Raw genomic sequence first — 18966 nt, forward strand, 5'->3', positions numbered from 1 at the left:
GGTAGCTTGGAACCAAAAACCTCCAACGCCAAATATGAAGAATCACAAACTCAGCAGCATTGCTGGCTCTGTGGCACATATTTCTCAGGCCCAGCCTCCAAGCTCAGTCTGCCAACACCCCCACACCCCCAAAAGGCAGAATTATTTCTCCCCCAGCTGCTTGCACCCTCCCTTGCAGGCAGCCACTGCCTTTGTGTAGCAGATACATGAGGGGAAGGCAAATCTGAATGGCCATGTAACGTTCAGCTGTGCTCAGCTTGAGGTCTGTTACTGAGTCCCACCTCAGGACTCCTGCAACCAATGCTTGCCCCATTCTCTGCAGCTCCATCAGCCAGGCTGACAGAGGCTGGCCCTCCTCCCTCATCTGACTCTGAGCTCAAACCATCACAGCAACAGTATCACCACACTGAGGGATGTATCAACAGAGAGGATTTGGAGAAAAGTGGCTTCACAGCCTGCTCAAAAGTAGCAGTGAAACAGAGTAAATTACCAGAGTAGCAACTGCAAGGCTTGAAATATTAAACACCCCTGTAAGGCTGAAGATTGCTGGCCAAGTATCATAGGTACACACCTGAAGTTTATTAGCCCGCCTCTAAATATTACACCAGGAGTTGCCAAAAAAAAAAAAAAGCTATTCTGCATATGCACCTTCTGCAGCATTATTAAAAAATGCAAAAGTGAGAGTACCTTTTCTCTGCGACAGGAACACACTTGCATTGAAGTGCATCTCCCTCTCTCCCCTCTGTCTACACCATTCTTCCACCTGACAACAAAAACCATTGCACTGAAAGCCTCTCTTCACAGAGCACTATTTAATTTTCAGGTGTTTAAACCTTTCAGTTCTTTCTCTCCCTGCAAAAAGCCTTCCTTCACAGCTCACGTCTTGAAAGGGAAAAACCAACAAGCAGAGCAGTGCTCCCAGCACCATCTAAACCTGCTCCAATTTCTGTCAGATCCTGCAGCTTCCAGCTCCAACCCACAAAGAGCCCATCCTGCAGTTCACAAAGCACCAACAAGGGACTCAGGAGCCTCTTCACTCAACACTTGAATGACTCAACACAAAAACAACACTTCAAAAATTTACATCACTTGCTATTAGCCAACAACACCTCCAAGTTTCATGCAGGATGTGCATTTATTACAGTGTACTGTCTAGGAGCCAACAGAATTTACCAAAATGTGCAGGGGCAAACTATGACAGGAACAACCCTATAAGGACTGCTCTGTTTCTGCTGGGCCAGGGGAATATGCACAAAACCAAAACAGCTCCTGCAGAAATTGAGGTTCAGAAGTGCCCACTGAGACTGAAAATCTGATGCAGCTGTTTGGGATGCAAAATGTGGAAACAAGTGTTGTTCATCACTTAGTGTTAAAGAAAGTTTGTTTAACAGACAAGAATAAGAAGCAGAAGTAGCCTCTTCACAACTGTCTGAAGTGGGGGGGTAACTGTGGCTCCATTAGAACTGAGATGGGAATTTCCTCTTCCCACTTCATGAAGTTGCCTCTCATATTTCACAGTTTCTGCTGTGGGCATGTGTGAACACTGCACTGATGATCCCTCCAACAGCCACAGCTGATAACACAGCACACTATTACACAGCCATCTAAACCTGTGCCTGCACATTTATCAGACCCAAACTACAAAAATAAAATAGTTGGATGCAAAACACACTGTGTGAGGACCATGTGCCATTTCTACAGGATGTTTCCCTCATTGTGCTGGGAAGTTAAACACTGACATGAGGTTGGAAAACATTTGTCTACTAATTCCTGCTGGCCATAAAGGACAGGAACAGCAGTAGCACAGGAATTCTCAGTGCAACACCAAGATGGTAATTTACAGGTCTCAAAGGATGACACCCTCTGACTGCTGAGGAATAGCCTGATGAGAAACAGCTAGGACCTTGAGTAAGCCAGGTTTGTCAGAAAGGATGCTGCTTTCAAACCCAGCCTTGAGGTGGGATTACACAGTTCTCCATTAAATGATAGATTGCCACTTTGAAGGCACCAGGCTAAATGTAAGCATGATAAAATGTCTCTCAAAGAAGCCCCGGACCAACAAATAAATTAGAGGATAAAAACAGGTATCAGTCTTGCATCCAAACAATGTGGTCCTGAGGTTAATAGCAGGTGAAAAGCAAATTACAGTCTAAGGATCACAACCCAGAAATGCTTTTTAAAAAATAAATAAATACTGCAAAGCACAAGATGATATTGCAGGAACAACCTTGGGACAAATGAAGCTCTCATAAAAACACAGAAATTTACAGAGTCACTTCTGTTCTGTTCCTCTGCCAATAACACCAAAACATTGAAGAGAACCTCTGAGAGACCACAGCACTTAATGCACTGCAGTATCCGTGTGAGGAAATGTATGCACTGCCAACACAAGCTGCACTCGAGAGCTCCACACCTGACATGAGTGCTGACCTTGCAGAATGCACTCAGAGCACACTGGAGAAAACCTGAGCTCTACTACAGCAAGAGGAAAGGGTCACAGGAGCACCTAAGCAGACACAAAGCAAACCTGTAAAGACCTCTCAAGCATAAGCATGGCCACAATGTAGAGTTCATGTTTACAGAAGGGAACTACTGTATTAACCTTGCTCAGCTACAAAGACAGTAAGTAAAAGGTAAACACAGACACACAACCACCCAGATGTGGGTATGGAGATGGGCCTTGAACACTTCAGTGCACTACCAGGTATAGTAAAAAAGGCGGTAGTCATCTCAACTGCTCAAATCCAGAACAGAAATTCAGGATTTAGTGGCAGGTGCAACTCTACCCTTCCTACCCACTGTCCATACCCAGATGGAAATTATGTGAACAGAAGTTCTGCAGGAAGCTTGGCATTTTGAAATAAGATCAATAGACCACATGCAGCAGTACTGGACAACAAGGAAATTATTTCTGTTTTCCAGTAAAAGGAAAATAAAAAAGCTCCTAACCAGGTAAAGTTTTATTGTCTGGACAAGGAAAACTCTGAATACCACCTCTATGAAAATTCATGGGAAAGCAAGGAAAAAAGAGATTTTAATCATTTAAATGCTTTCAGAATATGTAATTAAAGCTTTCTCAAGTTACAAGATGAAAACTGGACTGGCACGATTTTCAAGTTCAAGAAGCATTTAGGTACATTTTACCTTTATCAAAGCTCATTCAGAAGTTGGGTTTCATTAAAATTACAAGGACGCAATGAAAAAAAGCCCCAAGCCCAAGTTATTCATTCAAGCATACAAAAGACAGGACTATCATAACTGAAAAAAATCTGCAGAAACAAAGCCTCTTACAACAGCCCATTTTCTGATCCTTGATATTCATACAGTTCCATCAATCAAAATAAAAATCTAGGTCATCAGTATTTCCAGCCAGGATGCAGGGAAAAACCAGCACATCTTAGGAAACAAAGATTTTCTGCAAAGGATGCAGCATATTTGGTAAAGCTTCTGACAGGGACTTGTGGAAAAACTTTAATCCTTCCCTACTCCACCCCAAATACTAGATCATCCTAACTTCAATACCTCTGCATACACCCTGAAATCAAAGAAAAAAAGACAAAGCAGCATTTTTTCTGCCCAAAAAGAAATATACACTACTCTAAATTCCATCTTTTATATACATTTTTATATTCTTTCATATTCTTATTCTATCTTTTATATAAATTTCTCTAAATTGGACTATCAACACACCCACCCACCAATACTTCAAAAACAACACATCTGCCACAAAGGACTGGCTCAGAGTCAGTAAAGATACCCTCACAATTAAGATTTCAGCCAGAGCATCACAAATACAGTTTTACCACCAGATCTGCCCTGTGAATTTGTGAAATAAGTCACTATTTTCTTTTCTTTAAATACAAGAAAAGGATCTCAGCATAGAATCCACTGACACCCACGGACAAGATGAAGAATGTCAGATGTTACTCAAGATAAAGATACTGCCTGAAACTCCTGTTTCTGGGAGATCAGTTATACTGCAAAAGATGAATAACATATTAAAAGATAGGGAAGGGATTACCAAGGGTTGTGGGCTCCAGTCCTTTGAAAAGGAAGGAGAGCAGGGACGGAGCGCCAGCCATGGCTCAGAGCATCTGCCAGGGAGAAAAGAGGGGCTCAGTCACCCCAATGGGACACTGGATGAGACACATTCTTCCCCAGGACCACCCCACCACCCTTCTGACGAGGGGACTACAAAGGCCAAGGGGTGGAAGGAAAACCAGACTCCCCTAGAGCAGTTAAGGACCTGTACATAGTTACAGCAGGGTATCAGAAGTTCTTACACAGGCAAAGAGGTATTCCAACCAAAACTTCCAGGATAGTTTCACCTAGACTGGGCTCTTCATGTATTTTGAAGGGACACTAACATGTTGCCCCTGGACATTTGGAATAAATGTTTTCATCTGCTATTGGGGCACATCCCAGGTTGTGCTAAGCAACACAACCAACATTCTTGGCTTTTTGATCCACTTCTTCCTCTGATTTCTCCTGGTGTTTTCTAGATAGCCACAGCCAGCAAGCTACTGGTAAGGCCAAAAAGGTCTGGTTTCACCACCAAAGTCAGTCCTGGGCAAGGTCTCATTTGCCACTTTGCTGGAAAAGTGATGTTAGTGGAAAGCTCATGGCCCAAGGACAGCAAAGGAACAACCAGAGCTTTGCAGCAGTTTCACTCCTGCTCTTTAACTCATTCTCTCAGTCTACCCTGACCGCTGACATGGAACAGAAGTACTGAAATATAACTTGCATCCAAATTCAGTTCTGTGGAAGCATTCTCTTGCAGCTTGCAGTTCCCATGGGGAGACAGAAGCCAAGCACTAAAAAAGTCAAAGCCAACATGCAGGTATGGCAGCAGGGGAAAGAGTAAGAGGCAGGTACACTGACTTGGCAGTGCACTAAGAATAAAGAGTCTCAACAGACCTGAAAGAGGAGCAAAACACGGCCAAAAGGCAGAAATACATCTGAAAAAATTTTCAGTGCTCACAGAATGTTTAACCTCATTTCTGGCAACCGGGAGGCTGTGTTATGAACCATATGCACTACAGAGTGAGAGTCTATATCAATACTATCCTTATATCAATACTGACATACTTGTATTAAGATTTGCCAACTACACTTCTCAAAAAAAAAAAAAAAAAGGAAGCTTCTTGCCCTTGACCTATCACTCTAGTGGGATCAAGTACACCTGGCCTATGCACAACCAAGAGCCCAAGAGTGTTTCAGTGACTTACATGACACCTTGCAGGACTTTTTGGGGATCGAGATCAAACAATCTATCGACATAGTGGCGGCTACTGGCTGTGACCTCCTGCAGAGAGAGAGCAAACAATTGCAATAGTTTATATCAATTCATACAATGGCTTATGCAGCAGTGAGTCTACAAAACCTCCCAGGGCAAGAGGCAGGGCACCCACAGAATTAATTATATTTAAATGTGCAATGTGTTACTGCTGGGCAACATCACACAAAGACAACCCTGTGTTCAAGTGTAATCTAGAGAAGATGAGGTGCTTAATGCAGACAACAACAGGGTGAGTGTCAAAGCAAGTTAACAGAGAACTATTTATGAACTGCAGTTATCAGCACGGCCTTGAATCACAATTTTATTATGTTTAATTGCTAATACAGAATAAAAATAAATTCCTGGAAGAAAAAGTTTCGAGGAGCAGTTAATGTTACTCAAGAACCATACCCACAAACAAGCACTCCAAAAGAAGGAAGCTCGTAACAAGACATGTTTCTGTAACTTACTTTTTCCCAACATACCTACATTTCAGAGCCTGTGCCACACACCTTCAATGGGGCAGCAGCACAGTGTTCCCTACTACATTCTCACAGTGCTGTCCAAGACAAAGCAAATTCTCTTCTCGGCAACAGGACCATGCTTGTAAGCTACACACTTATGCACCACTGATTTGTTATTCCTTTTGAGAAGATCCAAAGTCAGAGATGGTAAGCATTCCAAAATACAAGGGTGGGAAAGGGGAATAGAATTTTCCCTCCAGGTTCTCACAACACTTGCCAAGGTGTGCTTCATTATTTCACCTTTTTTTTTTTTTTTTCCTTTTTGCCAGCTCTCTTTTCATTAAGCTTTGCCCATTTTTTCCTCACGAGTTTTCCTTGAGAGAAGCTCTAAGGGAATTGAAAACTCTTCCTTGCTTTAGCAAGTATCTGCTATGGGGTTGAATATACTCCTGCTTCCCCACCCGATGTCAAGAGGCACCAGCAGCTTCTTGCCTGTGGTCTCACATCACAGAATCATCTAGAGGCAGCAGGGCTCCTTTGTCTCCAGCAACACTATTAAATTATGCCACGTAAATCCTACAGATACACTTTCACCATGTAACTAAAGACAGTATTTTTGAGAACAGCAATAGACTTTTAACTATTTGACTTATGCATTTACGTGTAAAACTCTTCTAGACTTCAAAGATCCCGTCGCTTTCGGTTTCTAAAATATCCTGGCTCCCACCCCATCAGCTACGAGGTCTGCGATATATAGAAGGGTATTCATATGCAGGCAGTCCTCCCAAAAAAACGCATTTATCGACATAATCAGTTTCACGGATCTCTTAACCAACACGAAATTTTCAGGGAAGAGAAGGAGAAGCGCCAACCCTCCTCTCTTGCGGCAGCAGCCGGGTTGCACCTTTTGCATCGCTACTCCCAGCACCCGTGCGATGCAGCAGGACCGCTGTGCGCCCGGGGCCGTCCCCCGGGGAAGGGAAGAGAAGGGAAGGGAAGGGAGGGCGGCTGTCAGAGCCTCCCGCAGCACGGCGGCTCCTCCCTGCCGCAGGAGCCGGGACACCGCGGGGAGAGCCCCGGTTCCGGCAGCGGCACAGCCCCGATTCAGGGCAGACTGCGAGCGCAGCCGGGAGCCCCTGCCCTGCTCCGCAGTTCCCGAGGAAGGGCAGCGCCGACAGCGCCAGGGCCCTCCGCGTGCAGGGCAGCAGCTGCCCCGGGCCGGCGAGCCCGAGCCGGGCCAGCAGCGAACGACACATCCCGAGCCCCGGTGCCTCCGCAGCCGCGGAACGGGCTCGCCGGCTCCCTCGTAGGGGGAAAACCAGCGCCGGGAGAAGTTGCGGCGCGGGGGCGAGAGGGAAGGAGCGCGGCCCCGCCACCCGCACCGCCCCCGCTCCCGGCGCAACCCCAGGGCCGCTCCCGGCGTCGCCGGACAGCGGGGCCCTGCGGGGGCCAAGGTCAGGCAGGGCCCGGCCCGCGGCACTCACCGAGAGGACGCTCATGCGGAGCGGCGCCTCCAGCACACACGCCATCTTGGCGGAGCGCTCCGGCACCGGCGGCGCCTCAGGCCGGCGGGCGCGGGCTCATGGCGGGCGCGCGGCGGGCGGGGGCCGGGGGTAGCGGGGCGGGCCCAGCGAACCGGCCGGCGCCGAACCCCCGCTGCCGCCCCACCGCGCCTGCGCCGCCGCACGCCAGCCGCGTGCGGAGCGGCGTCCGCTGTGCGCACGCGCGGGGCAGGGCGCGGCCTGCGCGGGCCGCGGAGAGTGACGGCCCGAGCCGAACGCGAGCCGAGTGGAGCCGGAAACCGAGTAGAGCCGAGCGGGGCGGCCACGAGTCCGAGCCCCGTTGAGCCCGAGACCGAGTGGAAACGAACCGCGCCGAGCAGATCCGAACCTAAGCCGAAAAGAGCCCGAGCCGAGCCCGAGCCTGAGCCTGCCGAGCCTTTGTCCGAGCCCGCCCTTTCCCCTCAGCCTCGCTGCACAGAAACGATGGTTTGGGTTCCTTTAGTTTGTCATCGCTTTTTTTTGCCAGCATTGATTTGTTTGGTTTTTCACAGAAAACACCCCAAACAACCCAGGAATTCACTAAGATGTGCTACAGGTTCTATAAGATGTGCTATTTTTTATCAGCCCCACTGTATTGCATGGCCTGAGGCATGGGGACACTGGCTGTACCCACCCTGAAGTCAGAACTAAATGGGAGGAGGATGATAAAACCACAAAACAACAGCAGAAACATCACAGCTCGGGTTCATATCTCTCAACCTAAGCCCTTCCCAGGAAAACAGAGGTTTGGCAGCTGCTGGAGACTGCACAGGACAACAGGAGTACAATAAACATACCTTAGGACACAGTCACAAGGTGATTTTAATAGCTTTAATTTAAAAATATTCCATTCTGAAACAAGGCTATACCTCTTTGCTGTTTTTCTCTGAGCAGACTGATGACATGCTGTGAAAATACCTGTGTGCTGGCCTGGGATGGAACAGGTGAACACTTTTCTCAAGCCCTACTAACAGCAAAAGCAGTTTTAGACTAAGTACACACACTGAAAAAACTTTAATACAAGGGTTGTACAGAGAAACGTTTTCTAGAGGTTTCTCATCAAAATTTCAGAAGTTTTCAGAGGGACTCTAAATTTTTTTAGAGGACTGGAGACTCTGGGTCTTAAAAGCCAATTTAAATTTGTCAGCATTCCCTAGAGTTTCCCATACTTTTTGAAGTATCTGGTCTTTACTGGAGAAGCTCAGTGAATTCTACTGAATCGTCCTTGAAGCACAGAATCTTGCCGACAGGGAAAATCCATAACGAATGAAAGCAAGGTAGGGGAGGACGCTGCAAACTGCAAAGAGGGTGTGAACAACTGCAAGAAAGGGCACAGCAACTCTAGAGGTCAGACGTGTTTCACACTCAGAAAATGTTCACTGCCTTTACCAGCTGCACTCTGCTCAAGGGACGCCGAAATACTTCATAAAAAAATCTTTACAGGTTCAAAAATCAGTATTGTATCTTGTCCAGGTCTCCTGCCTTCTAGAAACACATTTATTAGAATGGAGGGAGGCATAGGACAAGACAGGACAGAACAGCTTGTTTTTAAAACACAAGGAATCAGACTGAAAAGATGAAGGATACATCTTCTATTCCAGCACAGACCCTGAGAGCTCAGTGTCATGCTCAGATTCATTGGGAGGCTTTTCAAGTCCGTAACAGAATTTATATTTAAAATACTTTATTTCCATTGTAGTGTTCAGATGATGAAGCATGACTAAGGTTTTACCATTGCAGACCCAGGACCCTTATAGAGACTCATCTGCTTCAATGACTTACCTGACAGTGCACAGCCATTTTACACACCCCGAGTGTCACACCCGGGTCTCATACCCATTGTCTCATACCTCAGCACAGCTCTTTCGTGGCTGTTCCGATGAGCTGTTAATTGAACTGTTGAGAGCATTAATTATGCCCTTTTCTAGCCCTTGAATACTTAACATATTTAGGTTTTTGTAGTTAACTGCTTGATAGGAGAGGAAGCAAGATGAACCCCAGACGATGGAAGTTATTTAAAACCAGAATTCCCCACCCTGATACACAACTCACACTCAGGGATGCATTTCCCTCAATGCTCCCTGTCCAGTTCCCTGTTCCTGTCAGGATGCTTCCTCCTTGACACTGCCTGTGGCTTGGAGGAGGAAAGGCACAGGAGCTACTTCTGCTTTTGGGGCAGCACAGTCATGAGGAATTCCATCTAGGAATTCCATCTGTCAGGAAGGCTAATAAGTCTAATGAGAAGAGGCATTTTCATGAATTCACTCAGTTTTAACCCCATGGCCTCTTAGGCCAAAGGAGTGCCATTTACTAATAATTCAGGGCAAAAAAATAAATAAAAATACAACTTCTAAGAGGGTCTCTATTCTGGCAGCTCCTGTTCTGCCTCAGCTGGTGATTACAAAGGTGCTTTGGAAGATTACAAATCCAGTTTTAAGAGTTCAGCAAGTTACAGCTACCAAAATAAGAAGTGAAAAGTGACGCTAATGATAATGGGAGGTGTTACTGTCTCAGGCAACTTACACACCTTCTGCCTTGTATGAACACAAAACACAGCCCTCATTAGTCAGAGCTGAGACAGTGGTGGTGTCTACATTTAGGAAATTATCCTTCCTAACTATTTCCATTTTAAGACATTGTTCTCGAGTTTTTAAGAAGCAGAACAAAAACGAATTTTTAAGAACAGAGATGCACTCTTCCATGGTCCCCATAAAACCGTCATTCTCCCAATCGAGATACTTGCTTTGCTACCAGAACTGTAATTAAAAGCTAATCCTGGACAATACATATTGTTTTGTTTATGACCACAAAGTTTGTCTGTGGCATGACTATCACCAGAAACAAAAATCTTAATTCTTCTATTGCTGTTTTGTTATCATGGGAATTCTATTTTCAAATTTCATTCATAGGGCTATTGTGTATAAAACAAGACAAAAACAATAAAATAAAATCATTCAGTCTGGAAGTCAGACATCCTCTCACTTGTACTCAGGCTACAGTTTAAGAGTTCTTGTTAAACAAGCACGGTGAGTTGTTCACTGAAGATACAGAGTATACACCATACACCAAGAACTGAAGCAAAATCAAGGATATATGAGCTTTACATCCTTTGACAAAGTACTTTGTTGGGAAAAGTCTCAGCTTCTTTCTTTGATGTCTATTCTGAGTAGATCACCTTCCCTTTGAGAAGTACATCCAGCCTCTGAGCTTAGGAAATAACATGACTAAGATCATGTGACATTAAAAGCACGCATAGTCCACTACAATTCTCACTGCCTTCCCACAGAAAGGCAGGGAGACAACTTAGTTACACACCCTGTGAAGTGTTAATCTGTTTTATCATCATCCTCTGCAGCATAGATAGCTTGGTTCCGTCTCTTTATTTTTTTAACGCCACTATTCCCGTTTTCATCAGCACCAATGCGCTTTAAGGACCTCTCAGTGGGGCTCTTGTCCTCCACCTGCTTGCTCCCAGCAGACTTCTCCAGTTCCTCGTTGTTGGAGTCCGTGGCATCATCAGACGACACCGCCATGGAGTCTGGCATGATCCGGATGTCAGAGAAGCTCGTAGAGAACTCAGGAGGGTGATCAGGGGAGGGATCTACAGAACATGTACTCAAGTCTTCATCACCACCTTCTTCATCCAGCATTATTTCATCTGGATTAAAGGATGAGAGGCCAGAATTATCTGTATTGTATTCACTGGGCTCCTCTGCTGACCCAGTACTGTCCATCTCCTCTTCCTCCTCCTCTTCGCATTCAGCTCGTCCCGAGCCCTCTTCTTTAGCCTGCTGGATCCTGTCATTGATGTCAGTGAGGCCAAACTGGGCACAGAACTCAGTGGTCTGTGGGTTGATGGTATGAACTGGCTCCATGTTTTTTTGGGGCTTGCTGGGATCGTAACAAGCAGCTGTCAATGTGAAGTTGCAAGGAATTTTGAGGTCATGGTTCAGCTCTTCTAATACCTCCTTAATGGCTTCTTCTGTCACACTGTAATCCCACCTAAATAAGAGCATGAAGTTTAAATAAGTGCAGCAAGTCAAAAGGTACTGCCTGTTTCCACCAGAGTGCAGCCTTCAAAGATGGATTATAAAATCATTTTACATCAGACACTTTATTCCTCAAAAGCTTTTTCAGGAAGGTTTTCATTTTCTTTTGGTCTGTACTGAGACACCCTTCTCCCCACCAAGGATTAGTACATTATGTCAACCCACGCCTATAACCCACCCTGATTTTCAGCCCCATGGTATAGTTTCTGTCCCTCAAATGCTGGTATCTAAGTTTGCAAAATAAAACCAACTGCCCAGGTAGAGCAGTAAAGAAGCTGTATGCTTTAGACTACATCTTTTGTCAACATCCCCTTCTCTTTCCAAGGCATTTAGCAAGTCCTACAGGCATTACAGGCTGCAGAACAGAAACACAACTCCAATATAACTTTACTTCCAGTCCTGAAAAACAAACAAACAAACGACACTTTCATCTCTATTTTGCAGACAACATACTTGGCATGGAGACCATTCTTTTCAGGCATATTCCAGGAGCTCTGGGTCACATTAACAAGACTGTTGGTGGCCTTGAGAACTGCAATCCACTCAGCATCATACTCCAGTGAGTCGCCTGCATTGGGATCATGCTCCACGTCTATTATCTACTTAAAAACACACAGAAAACAGATGAAGTGAGTTACTTCTCTTGACACAAAAATCTGATTAAAGTTTCAAATGTTACTTCCACTGTACAGAGTTTTAATGAAGTTTAAAGTACGCTGAGCTAGTGATCTCAACCAAAGAAGTCCTTCCAAGTCAGCCCCCCATAAGTGACTAACAAAGGACAATCAGTAACCATAAAAAATTCTGAATCTCAGCTTAGAGCAAATAAAAAGCAGAACACACTTCCTCCCTTACTGCCAGCAACTGGATAGTGATGCAACTTAGAAATAGAATTTGCCTGCTCCTAAATTCAGGCTTCCTTTTGTTGGAGGTTAGGATTTCTTCCATCTTTTTTTTTAGTTTCTTTTAGGGAATTTTTATCCCATTTGTTGCGTAAGAGACCAGAACAACAGATACTAAAGAGAGATAAATGATGTGGCCAGGATGAGGGAGGGGGTGCAAGTTGTTACATCACTTAGCTGGTGGGTTTTCTCTTGGGAAAGGCAGAGATGCTGCCAGATTTTGGCGGGGAGTGAGAGGCTGGGGTTGGCCCTTGCTCACTCTCAGGATCAGAGGTGAGACAATTGTGGTCTTGGTGCTGGGTTGCTGCTGCAGGGAGAATTTACTGCCACCACAGAGTTCCGACCTTTACTGCTTCCTCCTTACTGTGGGTGAGCCTCGGCTGTCAGAGCTGCCATGGGACTGGGACCTTATTAACATCTGATCTCACTGGGAAGGACCCTCTCCTCACCATCCACTCAGGTGCTTTAGGGGAAAACTCCTCACTTTGTCTTCAGTGACATTAACTCAAATCAAACCATTTGAATTAGCCAAAGCCCTAGTCAGGCTCTAACTTTAAACACTCCACAAAAAGTAATTAAGCCCTCCATGCTGCTGGAGGTAGTACTAATCCAGATCAGTTTCATTACAGGATTTTAAGTCTGGACCAGCACTCACGTCCCTTTGCATATATACAGCCCATCCTCATCCTCTCTTCCACCTTCAGAGGTAATTACTAGGGCAAATGGATCCCACCACACATCCAAAGGACAGACAATGAACCCCTTTCCCCTAGGGATGATAAATAAAAGCCACTCTAAGACCAGTAAAACACTTGAGTGCATTTGAAAAACATGCTGTCAGCAGCTCACTTTCATAGCAAACTATTATTTCAGACTCATCCATTGAAGTCAGGTACTTGTTCTAAGCTGGATGGAAATGGTAGGATTAAGGAAACACAGCACCTGCATAACATGGTCTGCTTAGTTCAGGACAAAATCCTACAAAGACCATTCCACACACCTACCACTCCTAGTTTCTTTAAAATTCCTCCACTTATCAGCACTGTTCTTCATCTTATATCTAAGAACAGCTCTAGCAGTTCAACACACAAAATACTTAAAAGTGAAAACTTTCTACTCATGTTCATCACCTGCAGGAAGTCTCTGTGTGGCAGGCACTTATCCAGAGCCAGAAATTTGGTTGCTTTTGGTAACTCTTCTTTGGAGTTTGTCTAGGAAGAAAATGGTGTTAAAACAACTGTTAGCACTTCTGTGAAATTTGACCATTCTAAACAAGCTGTATAGACAGGTTTAAAGGTATTATCTCTACAAAAAAATAACTTGCTGAAATAGAAAATTAGCAGGGACAAAGAGAAGGACAGACTTCACTGGGAGTCTAACAGGAAGCAGGCGATAGCAAGATAACGCAAGAGCTACACTTCAGCACTAACCAAGGCAGCTGAGCACATCCAGCCTTGGAGCAAAAAGAAAAACTGTAACTTAAATGGGAACAGACTTGTTGAGCCTACATGGTCTGAAGTAACATTTTCACAGATAAACAACTTGCAAATAGGAACAGCACTGGCACCACTTCAGGAATAACTGTTTCAACTACAGAGTGTTTTTTTGCTTAACCCGGGGCTACCAGACCTGCAAAGCTGTACTAGAGGGATCCTCCCATCCTCAGACAATCACCCTCTTCAGTCACTCCCTTATCACCCTTATTGTTGTCCCCTTTTTCTCACCTCTTTGGAAGTTGTCTGCTTCCCCAATAGAGCAGAAGATTGTTTTTCTATACAGTTAAATCAATATGTTTCAAGAACAATAGCTTCAGCTATTTCATGCTGTTACTGAAGATGATTAGGGAGTTACACCCCTCATTTATAATAGCTCTTTAATTTACATAAAATAGTAGTCCTAATACCTTTTAATGTTTCATGGTTTTAACTGAGTTTTAAGAACAAAAACCACTAAATTGCTTTTCTGGCATGATCTGCACTAGAATTCTAAAGTGTGCCTGGGACACATACATTCTACATTTTCTGTCCCCCTTTACCTCGTGTTGCATGAAAGCTGCAAATTTAACATGGAGATGTGCTGAGAACCAGTACGTGGGTTTCAGGTGCTGCAGAAGCTCTGAAGCAGCTGGGCTTCCCAATGTGTTGCTCTCCACTTCTTGACGGAAAAAGGATTTCATTTTGAGGAGCTGTTTCTTGTTTCCATAGTGATAGATGCTCCTTGGCCAGTCATGTGACATAAATATATCAATGGGACGCTTCAGCTGTCAGGCCAAAAAGCACATTGCTTAAATACAACATATTGACAACAAAGGAGTTTAGAAATTACTTTAGGCAGCCAGTGTGCTTTATACTGCCTTATAAAAGGGTTCATATCATCACTGTAAGTCAGGTACTCAGAGGAAATCATAGCTAGAGAGCAAGTCCTCTGCCCACAATCAAAGGCATCTTCTTCCTCATGAAATTTTAAAAAGATTTAAAAGGGATAATGACTAAGGACAATATTCCTCCTCAAAGGACACATCTCTAAGATCTCTCAATGTGCTAAAGCATGTTTTGGTTCAATATTCAGCTTACTTCATCAGAATAGCTTTAACTTCCTAATTCTGTATTAATGAAAAATACTCTTGTTTAAAAAAATAGGCATTTCTCTGACCTGTTTGAGTTTGAAGACTTCAATATTCCTCACATGGTAAGCACTTCTGATGGTCTGCTGGTTGTATGGTGGGCACTCAAAGTGGCCTGAAATGTTAAAAACAACAATAGTTGACTGAATCACTAGTTCCCTCCTACAAAGCAGCTTTTTGGGGTCATACAGGCACCTAGAGTAACCCCAAAAACAAGGATGTGATTTTTAATGATTGTTCAGAGTACTGCCAGTTTGAAACAGTTTAACAGGTTCAGCAGCAGCCTAAACATCCCTGTCACTGTCCACAGGCACCACAGACTCCGGAAGCACCAACATGTACCCTGACAAAAGGGATGAGTATCCAACTTTGCCTTGGGACAAAAAAGATGAATACCTAGGATAGCTCCTACATACTCTACAGAATTAACAGAAAATTTGCTTTTTAGTTATTGCCAAACGAGTCTCATCTCGTGCCCCTCGTGCAATATTCAGGCATATAAAGTAGCCTCTTGATGACAAGAAATCTAATTAGCATTTACAGGTATTAGACAGAATCAAGCATCCTAGAAAATTGGTTCAGAACTTTGCAGCTTGAAAGCCACCTGAAAAGCTTCTCTGAAGCTGTTTGTTAGTAAAGATAGCACAGTACAGTAACCATAAGGACCACTCTTTCAAGTGCTGAGATCAGAAAGAATAAACTATCCTCTACTCACTGACGTGGGGTATCACCTGTGACATGATTTTTGCCAACCTTCCCAGGAAGAATTTTTCAACACACGCCCACATAACCAGGAGGAACCAGAAGTACTGACCCTGAGCCTCACAGCACGACAACATACTTATGTAGTGTCACAGTTATAAACTGTTTCACTCAAAGAAACTCAGTGTTGCACTGCACGCTGAAAGAACACTGCCATGGAAAAATCAACAACGTTCCAAAGGCGCCTTGCTTCCTGCTGTGGTCATCGGGCAGCTACAGACTCATCGCAGAAAAATCCGTGTATTGAGCCAAGGGTGGTTTTCAAGCTAAGAGACGGTTGGGGCTGAGCACAGCCAGACCCTCACAGCACGCCGCGGCCCCGGCTCTCCCCTCCCCTCCCTGCTGCCCGCCCCCCCGGTCGCTGCCCCGGTACCTTTCCGGTAGTCGTGAGACTTGAAGATGCCCGAGATGCCGCCGATGCGCACGCCGCGGAACCGCACCACTCCCGCGTAACCTGCAGGACACGGGAGGGCGGTCAGGGCAGGGGTTGTGGGGGAGATCGCCGTGGGAGCGGGTCTGGAGCGGAGGGACCTTACCCAAGTAGTAGATGTTGGGCGCGACCCACCCGCCGTAGGGCAGCTCCTGCAGGTGGTTGGAAGCCTCGTGGTTGCCGCCGATGAACACGGTGAGCACCGGGGCTTTCTTCTCTCCCGAGTAGTACCTGCAGAGACACGGCAGCTGCTGGACCCGGCCAAGCCCGCGTGGGTCGGGCCGGGGGCCGGGGCCGGGCCCAGGCCGGCGGCGCTCACCGGTAGAAGGTTTGCATGTCCCGATACTTGGCCGGCACGGCCATGCACCGCAGGTCTGCCTCGTTGCGCACGGCCTGGAAGTCCCCGCAGCAGAGCAGCAGGTCGGGCCGCACGTTGTGGCGCCGCTGCAGCAGCTCCAGCGTCTCGTACATCTTGTCCAGGGCGCCATGGCAGCACCCAGCCACCGCCACCTTCATCGCCGCCGCCGCACTGAGCGGGCGCCGCGCGCGCCTTTCGCGTCACCGCCGCGCGCGCCTTGCGTCACCTGCCCGCGCTCCTTTGCGTCACCGCCGCGCGTGCGCCGTGTGGGGACACGGCTCGGGGAGGTGACGGGCCGTGGGGACCTGGCTCCGCCCCTTCATCGCCGCTGCCCGCGGGCTTCCGAGAGCTCTGCTCTGAGGGACCCCTCCCGATCGTCTGCGGTGCTCTTCTCCTGCCCTACCCGAGCAGGAATGTCCCTGGCCCGGTGACATGCGATGGTCCCTTCCAGCCTTGCCCTTTCTTCACGGAAAGGGTAGCCAGGCATTGGAATGGGGTGCCCGGGGAGGTGATGGAGTCACTGTCCCTGTGTTCTGGAGCGAGTTCAGAGCAGGGAGCGGAGCTGGGGAAGAGTCACCAGTCTGAGAGGAGCGGCTGAGGGAGCTGGGGGGGCTCAGCCTGGAGAAAAGGAGGCTCAGGGGGGCCCTTCTTGCTCTTCACAACTCCCTACGACAGAAGGGGGAGGTCGAGCTCTGCTCCCAGGGAACAGGGATAGGACAGGAGGACATGGCCTTAGGCTGCACCAGGAGAGGTTCAGGTTGGACATTAGGAGGAATTCCTTCATGTAAACGGTGATTAGAGACTGGAAAATGCGCTAGCCAGGGAGGTGGTGAAGTCCCCGCCCTGGAGCTGTTTACGGAAAGCCTGCACGTGACGGTCGGTGCCCTGGTCTGGTTGTCACGGTGGGGAGTGGCCACAGGTTGAACTCGATGGTCTCAAGAGTCTTTTCCAACCTTAGTAAATGACTCTGTGATTCTGTAGCTGGCCGGGGGGACCTTCACTCTGGATAGTAACACTGGCACAGCGATGAGCACCACGGTGCGTAACTGGTCAGGAAGGCTCGTCACAGTCACAGAGTGGGGCTGTACAGCGGGGCAGGAGCCCCTGCGGGGGTACCGGGGCTGCATAAGGAGGGCTGCACAAGGAGTGGTGCACAAAGGAGGGCTGTTCGGATCCCCCGGCACCACAGCACCGCCGGGCACTGCCCGCACCTCCTCGGCCAGCCCTGTGGGGAGCAGCAGAAGCTGTGCTTGTCCCTCACTGCGTGGCTCACAGACCGCAAAGTGGTGGCGGAGTAGCACGAGCGGTGGCTGTGCACGCTTCCACCTGGCGTTTGAGCCGATAAAACTCCGGGTCGGGGCCAGCTCAGCCTCGGGCAGGCGTGTTTTCAGCATAGCCAGGCGCTGGCTTCTGTAACTTCGTAGCACACAGGGACAGACAGTCAGTGACATCACCAGGGCAAGCGCCTATGAGGCGGGGTGAGAAATCTCCTATCTCCCCTTTTCCTTGTGGACTGACAGGCTCCTCTTTGGAGAGCACTGATTTCCTGCTTTGGAAGGGCGGTGGATTGGATTGTAGGGTGGCCTTGTCACGTTGTAAAACTGCTCCAGACTTTTTCCACTTCATGACTGGTTTGGAGGTTTTTTGAGTCTTGGGATTGAATAAAATTGCAAGGATATAGTAAAGCATTAATTGGTACTGCTTCCCCTGTAATCATGGAACCAAGCAGACATTCCTGTTCACCCATGGTAGCAAGCATTACATAATGGCCTCTCTTTTGATACTAAGAAAATATGAGTGTTGTCTCCTACATTTCATAATTTCACAGTGTTGCATTACTCTGTGTACTTTGGGGCTTGTCCAAGCCCAACCGAAGTGAAGGGGAAAATTCCTCTGGCTTCCAAACCCCACAAGTCTCCAAGGGGAAAGCACACATGGGAGCACTTTGGGTGCACTTGGCTCTTTCACTAACTTTGCTTAGACCTACCTGGAGTAGTGCAAGAATTCGTAAGTCCAGCACCTCTCTTGGGAAAGCGTTCCAGCTCTCTGGGGAAGAACAGCAACCTCTTGCATTTGCTGTCTCTCAGACTTCTTGAAAGGAAGGTGGTGAGAGGCAAAAAAGGTCCATGAATCTCTGGAAGGTACCAACTTACCCAGGGTACACCATCTCAAGGGGCTTCCTGAGACGCCTGCCCACCCAAATTTATCCCTAGCCAGGGAAGGTAAGCTGATACTTTAATTGTATTTCCTGAGTTGATTGGGTTGGGCTCGTTTCTTTTACTCCATGTGCCACTTATCCCAAGTGAACTAGTGCATGACAGAATGTATAAAGTTTGGCTTCTTTTATGTCAGAGTATTTTAGTATTTGTACACTACTCATGATGCATCTCAATATCCATAATTAAATTCCGTGTTCACTGGGCAAAACTGCTCTGACCTTTCCAGAGCACAAAGGGAATCAGCCATGCTGCTGTTTACAGGGTAAGTGGCAGCAAGTTAATGCTTAACTATGTTATTGTAATTTTGTTCAGTCCTTTAAGACTGTTTGAAAACCCATGT

General features: G+C 46.7%; 3 protein-coding genes across 9 annotated transcripts in view; 1 reads left to right on the forward strand and 2 right to left on the reverse strand.

The window, feature by feature from the left end:
* ARMC8 (armadillo repeat containing 8) overlaps positions 1-7326 on the reverse strand; it is a 60668-nt gene extending 53342 nt beyond the window's left edge. For 3 of the 6 annotated variants that reach the window (XM_033068766.1, XM_033068762.1, XM_033068761.1), the window contains exons 1-2: positions 7227-7326; positions 5229-5305 (exon numbers count right to left, since the gene is read on the reverse strand). In XM_033068766.1, the coding sequence (XP_032924657.1) occupies positions 5229-5305; positions 7227-7271 (122 nt within the window). In that variant the 5' untranslated portion in view covers positions 7272-7326. Of the gene's footprint in view, positions 1-4021; positions 4095-5228; positions 5306-7226 lie in introns of those variants that run through there. The other 3 variants (XM_033068765.1, XM_033068768.1, XM_033068767.1) reach the window with 3 other exon arrangements.
* A 774-nt stretch (positions 7327-8100) lies between these two features.
* On the reverse strand, positions 8101-16600 carry DBR1 (debranching RNA lariats 1). The gene is made up of 8 exons (XM_033069123.2): positions 16369-16600; positions 16156-16280; positions 15993-16073; positions 14887-14972; positions 14270-14494; positions 13365-13445; positions 11786-11931; positions 8101-11285 (listed from the first exon to the last, which is right to left on the reverse strand). The coding sequence occupies exons 1-8, from the start codon at positions 16563-16565 to the stop codon at positions 10610-10612; spliced, it is 1617 nt and encodes a 538-aa protein (XP_032925014.1). The 5' UTR covers positions 16566-16600; the 3' UTR covers positions 8101-10609.
* A 1091-nt stretch (positions 16601-17691) lies between these two features.
* Positions 17692-18966, forward strand: part of PPP2R3A (protein phosphatase 2 regulatory subunit B''alpha) — a 56796-nt gene continuing 55521 nt past the window's right edge. For both annotated transcript variants that reach the window (XM_033068613.1, XM_033068616.1), the window contains exon 1: positions 17692-18629. The gene's annotated coding sequence lies outside the window, so the exon portion shown is untranslated. The remainder of the gene's footprint in view (positions 18630-18966) is intronic.

This window comes from Catharus ustulatus, chromosome 10 (genome assembly GCF_009819885.2).
Source record: "Catharus ustulatus isolate bCatUst1 chromosome 10, bCatUst1.pri.v2, whole genome shotgun sequence".
Lineage (NCBI taxonomy): Eukaryota > Metazoa > Chordata > Aves > Passeriformes > Turdidae > Catharus > Catharus ustulatus.